General features: G+C 41.7%; 1 protein-coding gene across 1 annotated transcript; it reads right to left on the minus strand.

Moving 5' to 3' along the window:
- Positions 1–3956: 3956 nt before the first annotated feature.
- On the minus strand, positions 3957–12036 carry TERF2IP (TERF2 interacting protein). The gene is made up of 3 exons (XM_057711760.1): positions 11251–12036; positions 6449–6573; positions 3957–5152 (listed from the first exon to the last, which is right to left on the minus strand). Exons 1-3 carry the CDS (start codon positions 11909–11911, stop codon positions 4751–4753), a joined length of 1188 nt encoding a protein of 395 aa, XP_057567743.1. The 5' UTR covers positions 11912–12036; the 3' UTR covers positions 3957–4750.
- Positions 12037–12046: the final 10 nt, after the last annotated feature.

A 12046-nucleotide genomic window follows, 5' to 3' on the forward strand; every position in this document is an offset into this window, starting at 1 on the left:
TATGTGTATATACATGTCCACAAAATTTCTCCTCTTATTGTAAATACATTATACATTAATTTAAAACCTGGGATAACCATTCTCATTCTCAGTCTTCTCCCTTCTTTTGAAAACATAAATTTGAAAATAGATTTTGGTATATGTTGCTTTACCTTGGGAATAAAAATGTCTTTAAAAAAATTACTTCTTTGTTCATTTTATCAATTTGCTTTCTGTCATATTTGATTTGTTTACTTTCCATATGAAGGTGCTGAAAGAAGATCAGTACACATACATCTAATTCTACAAAGATACCAAGATACCAGTTTTGCACAAATATAGTCATAAGGTGGACATCCTTCTGGTATCTGGGTACATTACATTCAAGAGTTCTCTAGATGTTTTATACGCTGAGGCACAAGTGCCAGAATATACCAACATCAGTATTTATGGCCAAATTACACTCAGCACAAGTTATTTTTCCTAATATGAGCTTGTATCTCCATTAACCACTTAGGGAGTTAAAACTCATGCATATGTGCAGGTTATTAGTGACACAAATCTACCAAAAAACCCTCATATAATTATTTGACCATGTTGATACCATGCCTAGTTTGATTTTTAAATTGTTCCCCCAGATGATTCTCATGTGGCCACAGATGAGAGCTCCTAGTATCTTTCCTGTACTTCACATACATGGACAGTTCTCCAACTTATGAAAACAAGTCTGATTATTTGCGAAGGGAAAACTATACATTCCTGTCTATAATCTACTTCTTCATTTATATGCACATCTGTGTCTCCATGTTCATATGTATGATTCTATGGAAATACAAATCTATTGTTCTTCTACGTTGCCTCTACAGCTCCCCTCCATACCCTCCTCTGTATCTGTACATCTATCTATAGGCTCTGGAGGGAGACAGATAGGATGACCTTCTCTAGAGAAAAAGGTAAATTTTCATTTCTGAAGCAAGCAGTGGGATTAAGTCTCTAGAGAAAAAGGTAGGGAATAGTGTCTGATCAAGGGAGGCAGGTTGACCAGTTCAGAATCTCCTGTGAGTCAGATGTCCCTTTCATGGACCGTGTGACCAGACGTCCTGTTCTTAAACCAGATTGAGGTGACCGTGGATGTGCCCTGGGCTCATAGCCAGTGGAGACCTTAAAGGTTGTCATGGTCCAGGCCTCTACAGCCTGAAAGCAGGGCTGAGAACACGGATCCTGCAGGGTTTTGGTGCAGGGTGGCAAGTCCAGTGAACCTTGCCTGGTGCTCAGGGCTGGAGCATCTGATTGCCCTGTCCCAGTACTGCCTCCGATAAAAGGCAATTGACCTTTTCCTAGAGGCCCCTTGGGTCCCAACAAGCTGGTCCCTTAGTCCTTGGAACCCCTGCGGCTGAAAACCTTTGGACAGGAAGGGCCATGGATGAGCTCATGCATCTCGCAGGCCACTCCTGATCTAGGTCGTGTCCACTGCCTGTTTGGGTGATGGCCAAAGTGCAAACTTCACCTCTGGAGCAGAAATCACTATCCTCTGGAGGGATACCAACTATGCTGCTCCTGGGCAGAATATTTTTGCTCCTGAAGAAGGTGACTAGTCCATACAATGGAAGTTTTTAGCAGACCCTAAACTCTTTTATTTCGGTATTCACCCTCCCCTTTCAGGCCACATTCCCAAGGAAGGATACACAATCTGTAGCCCAAGGAGTATAGATCTTAATTACTCTAAGTCAATTTCATTTACCCTGCATTAAGGTGGAGTTAGGAAGGGGCACATGCCATAATTCTGGCCAATGAGATGTCTCTATGAGGGGCTTCTGAGAAAGGCTGCCCACCAATAAAGGAGACACTTAGGAAGAAACCCTCCCTCTTCGGCTGTTGAAGCTGTAGCAGCCACCTTTCGACCACAAGGGGAGCAGCTGACAGGACACATTAAGGATGGCAGAGCAGAAAACTAGAATCTTAAAGCCACCCTACCTCAGGACCTCTTGTATAGGGGTGAATCAAATATTATCCACACTCTGGGTATGGAATTTACAGAAGTTTTACTATAACTGGAGTGCGGATAATTTATGCCTCACCCTTGTATATGCAAAACATAAATCCCCTTATTTATTAAAGTCCTTTCAAGAGGTTTTCTGTTACGTGCAATGAAATACACCTTGTTGCTATAGCCAGCTGGGCATATGATTCAGCATTAGTCCAAAAGCAAGAAATGATCATAACAATTCAAACAGCAGCTTCAACCTTTAAAACTCAACTGTGCCCACTTAAATGGAATAGGGAACAGACAAAAATAATACCAGATACATAGCCCACTGCTGCAGAGAAAGAGAAGACAGAATGTTTCTGCCACTAATGAAGTTTTGGTGGTTTAAGGCCTAGAAAAAGTTCAAAAGCTGCAGTAAGGGGGAGCCAAGGGGCAATAGCGTAGAAGGCCCAGAATTTGAGAGCTAAAATGAGTAAGAGATGATGTATCCGAGATCACAGGCAGAAAAGCAAAGCCAAACTCATGAAGTCAAGGGAAAAAAATCCAAAGAACAAGAATATGGCATCTCAAGGCAGAAGTATCTCAACTTCAAGACTTGAACTGCTCGTCTTTGGAGCAGATGCAGCCATAGCTCAATGCCATTAACCATTAAGATCCAACTCATTTTCCTTGCTTAGTTTTGTGCTCCCAAAAATACTTCTGATAATTTGTTTCCCTACATATATCCCAACCCAAGAGATGAAATGACCAGAGAAATTACAAAACCAGATATTTGAAAATTACTGGTTTATAATGAGCACTAGAAGTTGGTGTGTGTTTTGATTTAAACATGTCTTCTGGGAGTCTGGGTACAATAAATTAGACCCTTTTGCACATGACCGACAAAACTGGAATTTCTAGCTCTGTAAAGCCAATAGGCTGTGGTAACTTTATTGAGGTATAGACATGCTAGATGACATTTCCATTTCATATCTAAAGCAATGATTTTCAACCACCCTAGGGTCACATCACAATGGAGAACACATTTTAAACAAATATCCACCACCCAACCCCTCCCAAGCCCCATTTAAGAATCACTACTGTAGGGACTTCCCTGGAGGTCCAGTGGTTAAGATTCCATGATTCCACTGCAGGGGGTGCGGGGTTCGATCCCTGGTCGGGGAATGAAGATCTTGCATGCCGTGTGGTGCAGCCAAAAAAAAAAAGAATCACTATTGTAGTGAACTACAGTTACTGCTGGGTTTCCTTCCAACATGCTGAGGAGGAGGAGGAAAAGGTTAATTAAATGCTTTGCTTTAGGCTGGGCTCTCCCAGAAGCAGAGTCTAAGGAAAGAATGTGAGTGTAACTGATGATTCCAGGGTGTACTAGTAGGGAGTGGGGGTGTAAAATAAGAGAAGGAGAGCTCTGCAGGTGCATTCATACTGCTGTGGGCATACCTCTGCTTTCTACTGCTGGTGGCCTCTAAAACATGCATGGAAACCATTGCCCCACTCAAGGGGTAACTCAAATACTCAGTTGTCACTTCTCTGGTCAGCAAGGAAGCTGGGTATGCATCCTCTGATTCCTATTCATCATTAGCTGAAAGCTGCTCTCAGGGGCATTAACTCCACAGCACTTCAAGCAGAGACAGAGCCTCAGGCAGGTGCTTGCAGTAGGACTCTTGTTGGTGGCATGTGCTGGAATGATGAGTGCTGAAGCATCTGGGACAGGCCCTGACACCTTCTGTTACACACCAGACGGTTCCTTGTTGGCTTCTCTCCCCTTTAACTCTCAGCAGTTCACCTTGTTATGCCATCTTTCACACTCCTTGACACAGATCTTCTCTTTGCTCCATCCAGAAGCAGCAGCTTCTTTCTAACGGCCTATTAGTTCTAAAATGGAACTCTTTTTTGGTTCTAATTACTAAGAGCCAAAAATGTTAGTTTCTTTATGGTTTTCATACCTAGAAGGTTTTTGTGAATACAATCAAAGAAAACACTTTGTGGAGACTCAAATACAAAGTTCTATTTATTTTCAATAAAGAAATTAACACAACAAAGAGGAATTAATCCTCTAATTTTTAAATCTAACACAGTTCTTAGCACAAAACTATCCTCAATAAATAAAAACACATTACTAGTAACCAAGTAAGACTTTTCTCGAGACTCTCTAGAGTTTTGTGTGTGTTTTAAACAAAACTGGACGGTAGGTAAAGAAACACATGCTAGAGACAACTGACACAGACTCGAAGAAAAGAACAGCCAACGAACAGCATCCCCAAATACAAGTTGGCAAAAGGAATATGGGATTTTCAAAGCAGCCCAGAAATCAGAGTTCACTGGGGGGATACCAGGGTTTGGGACAGTCCATGTTCAAGGCCTTGTAATTAAATCTTTCCACATTTCTAGATTCTTGATTTGGAATCTATCACAATCTAGAGGAGCTTCTGCCAAAGGATAGGAGGCTCTTTATTCATGCTTTCTAAAAAGACCCATCTAATTTTCCTCCTCTGACTCTGTCAACTAGCTCCTGTGATCAATACAGCAGGGATTCCACTCCAGAAAACATTTACTACTATGTAAACCAACCTGTTTTCCATTTTCCTTTCATAACTGATATTACCAGGAACAGCTCTAAGTATATCCAACTTCTTTTATTTCATCCTCCTACACAACTTTGCTTGGCTACAAAATCTAGGACTGACAGAACAACAGCATTGGTCGAAAAATGAGTGTCAGTTCCAATGTAAAAATCTCTGAAGTTCAGTGGTCACAAACCTTCTTTTTTCTTCATTATCTTGCCAATTATTTCTTTCGGAATTCAATCCTCCGAGCTACATTCTGAGCACCAAATTTTTTGACCAATGCATCTCGAGTACTCTCATCATCTTTTTGCAAATCTAAGTCATCCTGTCGGGACCAAATGGGATACCCATCAGCCCTCTGACCAGACTCTAAAAAGGAGGAAGTAGCCTCCAGCTCACCACTATTTTTTAGGAAGGCCTGTGTAACTGTTGACAGATCCAAGTTAAACTTTTCCATTAACTGTCGGATGATCTTAATGGCAGCTCCCACCTCTGGTGCAGAAACTTTTTCTTCTTCTTCTTCTTCTTCCTCATCAGGCTGTGTTTCTGAGTCTTCCTCAGGTGTGGGTGGATCGTCATCACACATTGTTATATGTATTTCAAAATCAGGGCTCTCGTCCACCTAGAGAAAGTGATGAATATGAACAATTCCTAATTACCAAATCATTAACACTCACTCTTAAAATATCTAGTCTCTCCCAACTACCACCTCCTTGCCCTTTTCACCCCAATCACACTGGACTTCCTTCAGTTCCTCTAATGTTCCTTCTTACGTTTACTCATGTTGGCTGTGTGTATACATGTACGTATGTGTATACGTATATATGTATGTGACAGGGTAAGGAGAAGTGTGAGTGTGGATGGGGGATATATAGATGTCCATGTGTGCGTATATATATACATATGTACATGTATGTATATGGTATTCTGACAGACCATTAGAAGCTACACTGAATGTGAAAAATGTATATACATACACATATATGTGTACACACGTATGCACTAGATTATTTGTTAAAAATGTGACTTCACTCTCAGATTGTAAGCTCCATGAGGGCAGGAATTGTATGTTTTGCTCATCACTACGTCCCCAGTGGCTACCAATGGCTCCACATAACAAGTACTCAAAAAGCACTGCTGTGTGAATATATTAGGGCCTCCAAGCTACACTACATTTAGGCACATTACAAAGCATCTTATGTTAGAATAGACCTAAGTAGGCCATATTTGAGAGCTTTTGAGAGTATCTGAAAATTTATGGAAAATGAACCAACTTTATATTAAATGAACTTTAAACTATTTTCCTGTTTTAGACTGACACATAACCATTTTTCTTGGCGTTAGTAAGAAAAGTTAATTAACAAGACCCTTTCTTTCTTAGAGAAGATATGCACATACAATTTGGATTTTTTTATTACTCATTATTTTATGGTTGCCTTTCTCTATAATTGTGATTAAATATAGGATTCCAACAAAGTATTAGAACTTAACTGAATATGGAAGAGCTAAAAAATTCTAAAAAACCTCTAAGTATACAAAGAGCTAAAACTGCTTGATAAAAAAAATTAACCTCTTTTAAAAATTACTTTTACCTGAGAAGAATAAAAACATTTTAAAAAGATAAATCTGCAGTCTTAACTTAGAAAAACTTTTAGATGAAAGTATTCAAAGTGAGATGCTTTATGCTGCTTAAAAATAATTCTCCCCAATCTTTCTCCCTCCCCTCCTCCTTAAATTGTCCTACTAAAAACTACATGCTGGAACCTTGATCAGTCCCACTTTCCATTTTCTTCCTCCATCTTGAATTTCTCTCTTACCTTTCTGGGCCTCAGGTGTATAAAAACGACAGATGGGAAGATCAATTTCAAAGGAGGAGAATGGGTGTAGGAGAAAAATGAGTTAAATCTAGTTAACATACCACAATCTCCTCAAACTCCCGGGTGGCTTCTACAAGCATCTTTTTGACTGCTTCTTCATTCTCCTTGATCTCTTCTTTTTCAAATTCTTCTTCAGGGAAGTCTGGAGTTCTCTTATACTGTGGTTCTATCAAAGAGAACAGCACCAGATTAGAATTAGCCTTTTTTACAGAAACCAAAAATATACTAAATGCTCTGTGAGCTCTAAGCCAGAAGTGAGCCTGCACTTTTTTCCTATTAGAAGACATGTTTTTTTTTCAAATGAACATTTTATTGAACTATCATATATAAAAACATATAAATGATATAGATACACACTTAACACAAATGTGACACTTACTGAATTTTAAAAAGTGAAAATACTGATATATGCACCACTCAGGTCAAGAAATAGAACGTCTCCAGGTCCCCAGAAGCCCTGTCATGCCCTCCCAGTCTTAACTGATCAACTTCCACCCACCCACACACAGAGTAACCATTATGACTTCTGGAAGACATCTGTTTTTGATCAGAAGGGTAAGAAAAACATAAGACATGCATGTTCAATAGTTTCTACTCTTGCTTCTGAAAAGTTGTACAATAAAAATAGTGATAATTTTCCTAGGGCCTAATACGTAAAGTAAAAATACTTATCAAGATTAATTCATTTTTTGCTTTGTATTTATAGATTTTACAAATTAACAAAACTGTGCCATAAATTGGGTTCTCTGTGAAGCATATTCTGAGATGGAGATTAACATGTCAGGTGTTGATTAGGGAGTGTCCACTGGGCAGAAAGAAGTTCAGATGTAAAAGAGTTCCAACAAAGCCTCAACTGAAAACCATGGAGAAGTCTGGAGTTAGGAAGACCCTTCAGAGTTGACCAAGTTGGGACGATGGAGCCAAGATGTTATTATAACTGCGCACAGATTAGTCATTGGATGCTAGCCTAGAATGACAGAATCTTGGATAAGGGAGCTCTCCCAGCTGAAGATAGATCTGGGAGGTCTACCACAATCCACCACATACCATCTACAGAAAAGAGAGCCTCCTAAAGCTAAACATCCTCCTATTTCCCTTTTACTCTTTGTTCTCTGAGGATTTAACTCTGTTATGTTCCATTTAATATTAAGACTGACTACTAAGGGGCAACACAAGGGAGTTTTTTGTGATGGAACTGTTCTGTATCCTGATTTTGGTGATGGTTACATCACCATCTGTACATGTGTGAAAACACCTAACTGGAAAACTGTATGGCAGTTCCTTAAAATATTAAACATATAATTACCATATGATCCAGCAAGTCCACTTTTGAGAATATATAAAAAAAGCAAGCAAGCAGAGTCTCAAACAGATATTAGTAACCCATACCACAGCAGCATTATTCACAATAGCCAAGGTGTGGAAACGCTAGGAACAAAATTCTCACACGTACTAGAGCACAGGTTGGTATTTAATAGGTACAAATTTCAGTTTTGGAAGACAAAAACACTCTAGAGATAGATGGCAGTGACGACTGCATCACAAGGTGATCAAACTTAGTGCTATTGAACTGAACACTTAAAAATGGCTAAAATGGTGAATTTTATCTAATGTATATTTTACCACAATAAAAAAATGTAAATACATAACTGTACATCAAAATAAGTCAATTTTATTTTACATAAATTTTTAAAAACAAGCCTTATATTTTGGAGATACATGCTGAAAAAGATAAAATGGGATGATGCCTGGCATTGGCTTCAAAATAATCCCAGAAGTCAGCATGAAAGGTATAGATGAAAAAACTGGCCACAAATATAATCAGGTGAAGTTGGGTGATGGGTATGTGCATTATACTATTCTCTTCCTATTTCTGTAAATGTCTGAAATTTTCTGTAGTAAAAAGTGTAAACAAATTATGGCTCACATAATGAAACACAATGCACTGAACAAGAAAAGAATGAAGCAAACAATGAGCAGACAAAAAGCTTGAAGATCTATTAAATTAAAAAAAGAAAGCAAACTGCAGAACAAACTTCTGTCTACGCTGCTAGTGTTACCAGCAGAAAAAAGGACATAGACAGGACAATAATACTGGTTGCCTCTGGGAGAGGAAGCAGGGGAAGGGGTATGGAACAGTGAGACTTACTTTTCACTATGTACTCCTCTACACTTGCGGTATATCTGTAGGACAAATTCCTAGGGGCAATATTACCGTGTTTAAGGGAACATGTATTTTAAATGCTGTCAGATGGTATCAAAATTCCTTCCCAAGAAATTGTACCGATTTCCTTCTATTAATAACATAGAAGTGTGCTTGTTTTCATATACCTAATTAACTCTGGATATTACCCATTTTGTTATTGTCAATCTAACAGATAAAATATGACATCGCTTTGCTCTGATTTACTTTTCTAGAAAACACACCACACACACTTATTTCAGTTTCCATGGGTCAGAAGTTCAGCCATGGCTTGTACCGGCCCTCTGCTCAGGGTCTAATTTTCTGTTTGTTTGTTTGGCCGTGCCTTACAGCTAATGGGATCTTAGTTCCCCGACCAGGGATCAAACCCGTGACCTCTGCAGTGGAAGCACAGAGTCTTAACCACTGGACTGCCAGGGAAGTCCCCTCAGGGTCTAATTTATTTTTATTTAATAATAATATTTCTGCATTTGTTTATTAGCATTTATTTTCTTTTCTGGAAACTTCCTGTTCCATTTCCTTTGCTCATTTTTCTACTAGTTTTTCTTTTACTTACTGACTTCTGCAAGTTCTTTGGACATTAAAGAAACTCACTCTGTTGCAATGTACTGGGGATATTTTTCCAGTTTGCACTCTATCATGAGCAGATTTAAATTCTAAGTAATCAAATACATAAAATTTTTTCTTAGTCTTCCTGGTTTCAGAACTATCAACATGCAAATATTAAAAAGGATACTCGGTGTCCTTCATGCAGGTGTTCAGAGTCCAGCTGGCTCTTGTTATCAAGTGCCCTATGAAGGCTAGAACTCTCCAGGGGCCTAATTCTTCCAATAGGAGACAATAGATCTGTGGTCTTCTGAGATTCATCAAAGGCATGGTTTAGCGTTTTTCAGCTTTATTTTCAGAAATCCTCAACAACTAAGAAGATAATTTATTAAAGATGGTCTTTCCTACCTCTGTGGTATGTGTCTCACACACTGCTTAGAAGTGCTATAAAGGGGAGAACTGTAAATTGAACGACCTTTATAATTTTTGAACGACCTTTATAATTTACTGATATCCAAGGAGCTATGGAAGCAGTTCTGTTCAGAAGAGGACTTTTTGCATGCTTATGGTTGGTCAGTTAAAAAACAAAGACAATGTTATAGTAACAAATAAAGTGCAGTTTAACCCCCCCCCCCCCCCCCCCCCCCAAAAAAAGGATACTCGGTAATTCCTTGGCAGTCCAGTGGTTAAGATTCAGTGCTTTCTCTGCCATGGGCCTGGTTCGATCCCTGGTCAGGGTACTAAGACCCTGCAAGACTCATGGCTCAGCTAAAAAAAAAAGGATACTCATCCACATTTTCTCCTGGTCATTTTATGCTTTTAATTTTTAAAATTTAAATACCTGAACATCAAAACACTGCATAGGGTGAATCCAGCTTAATTGGGTCCCAAGTTCCAGTTGGTCTACCAGCTTCTTCACCCATACACATAGCCCTGTCCTCTCTCCAAGAATTCTCCCTCTTGCTTACTCCATCCCAGCCACACTGGTCTCTGTTGCTCCAAGAACGCACTAGCCATACTCCACCTCAGGGCCTTTGCACTTAATACCCCTAAGCCTGAAACACTCTTGCTCAGATAACCACCTGTTGAGTTTTCATTTCCTTTGGTCTCTGCTGAAGCATCAGCTTATGATAGGGACCTTCCCTTCTCATCCTGTAGGAAAACAACCTCCTCTCCAGCCCTTACCCTGATTTATTTTTTATATAGCACTTAACAAAGCCCAGCTAGCATTTTAAGCTCCAAGACTGAGGGAGTTTTTTATTTATTGTTATATCCCAGCAGGATAAGTGTCTGGCACTCAAATATCTGCTGAATGAATGAATCTCAAATGTCAATTTTACAAAAAAAAAAAAAAATTCCTACTAAGCATACTGAACAGGAGAAATAGATTTTACGTTCCCAGACGTCAACTGTTGTGTGGAATAGCCAAACAAGGAAAAAGAAGGGAAATGGGGGAAGAAGCATGACTCTTTAAAGGGTCTGTCGGTTTAAGCTGTCAATACCCGCTATAGCAGAAGTGAAACATCTCAACAGCTATGCACAGTGTCCAAACGACGCCTGAATCCTAATATTCTGTTCAACTGCGTTGTAAACACACTTCACCCGAGTGAAACTAGGGAGCGACTTCCAACTGAGAACCTTCTTATGTGAATATGCATTCACTTAAGCGAAGATATTAAAATAAGCTGGTCTGGCATGGCTTACATTGAATCTACCTGAACACCTAAGTAATCTTTAAAACGAGTCTGTGAAATAGCCCCGAAAAGATACCCAGGAAGCTGGTTTCCCGTTGCCTCTGGGGAAAAAAACCGGATAGCTGGTGGGAAAAGGGGGAGAATTTTCCACCCACTCCTTCTACACCTTTTGAATATCGGACCATGGCAATACTCCAGTTATTGGCAAAGCGAATTAAAGAGAGAGGGGAGAAAATGGCGCAATTTTACCCGGATGTCAAAAAGGGGGTGAGGGGGCGGGGCTGGGCGATGCTACCAAAGACGCCAACACCGACGCCCCACAGAAGGAGAGAGACGCCCCCGCCCCCACCTCACACAGGTGACAGCGGAGGGCCCGCACGTTCGCGTCAGCAGCCCTCACCCTCGCCGTCAGCCGCCTCGGGGTCGCCCTCTGCTTTCCGCTTGAGCTTCTGGGAGGAGGGGCTCACTGGGGCCTCCCCCAACAGGTACTTCTGCTCCTGGCCCCGCAGGCGCTTGAGGTAGCGGTCCTTCATGGACTGCCACGAGTGCTGCGTGAGCGAGCTCTTCTCCATCGCTTTCCACAAGGCGTTGCCGGTGACGGAGCTGGCCGAGCGGGCATGTTCCTTCACGTAGGTCAAGATGGCCACGTCGTCCGCGTCCGTGAAGACGACCCGCCTCGCGTGCGGCCGCGGCTCGGGCTCCGCGGCGGCGCCCCCGGCCTTCGTCTCCGGGGCCTGGTCGGCCGCCGGAGCCGGGCCCAGCCGGTAGGCCTCCAGCTCGAGCCTCTCGTTGCGCTCCACGCAGTCCAGGATGTACTGCGTGGAGATGAAGTCGCCCGAGGCCTCGGCCGCCGCCTCCCCAGGCTGGGCCAGCAGCACGGCCCCGGGCTCCTGCACGCGACACAACGTGCCGCCGCCGTGCAGGATGAGCGTCGAGAGCCGGCGCTTCGCCGGGCTGGGACGCACGTAGAAGGACACGGAGCTGCCATCCTCCCTCACGAACAGAGTCGAAGAATGGGTAGGCCCATTGGGGTCTTTGCCCAAATCCATCGCCTCCGCCATAGCTCACAGCGAGCGCCAGAAAAAGCTGCCCCCTTGCGAGCGCCTAGTGCACAATGCCCCAACGCCTGAGTTAACTAACGCTCTAGACGCCGCCGCTGCCGCGAAGCTCCGTACTGCGCCTGCGCACGAACAGTG

The sequence above is a fragment of the Hippopotamus amphibius genome, chromosome 16 (genome assembly GCF_030028045.1).
Source record: "Hippopotamus amphibius kiboko isolate mHipAmp2 chromosome 16, mHipAmp2.hap2, whole genome shotgun sequence".
NCBI lineage: Eukaryota > Metazoa > Chordata > Mammalia > Artiodactyla > Hippopotamidae > Hippopotamus > Hippopotamus amphibius.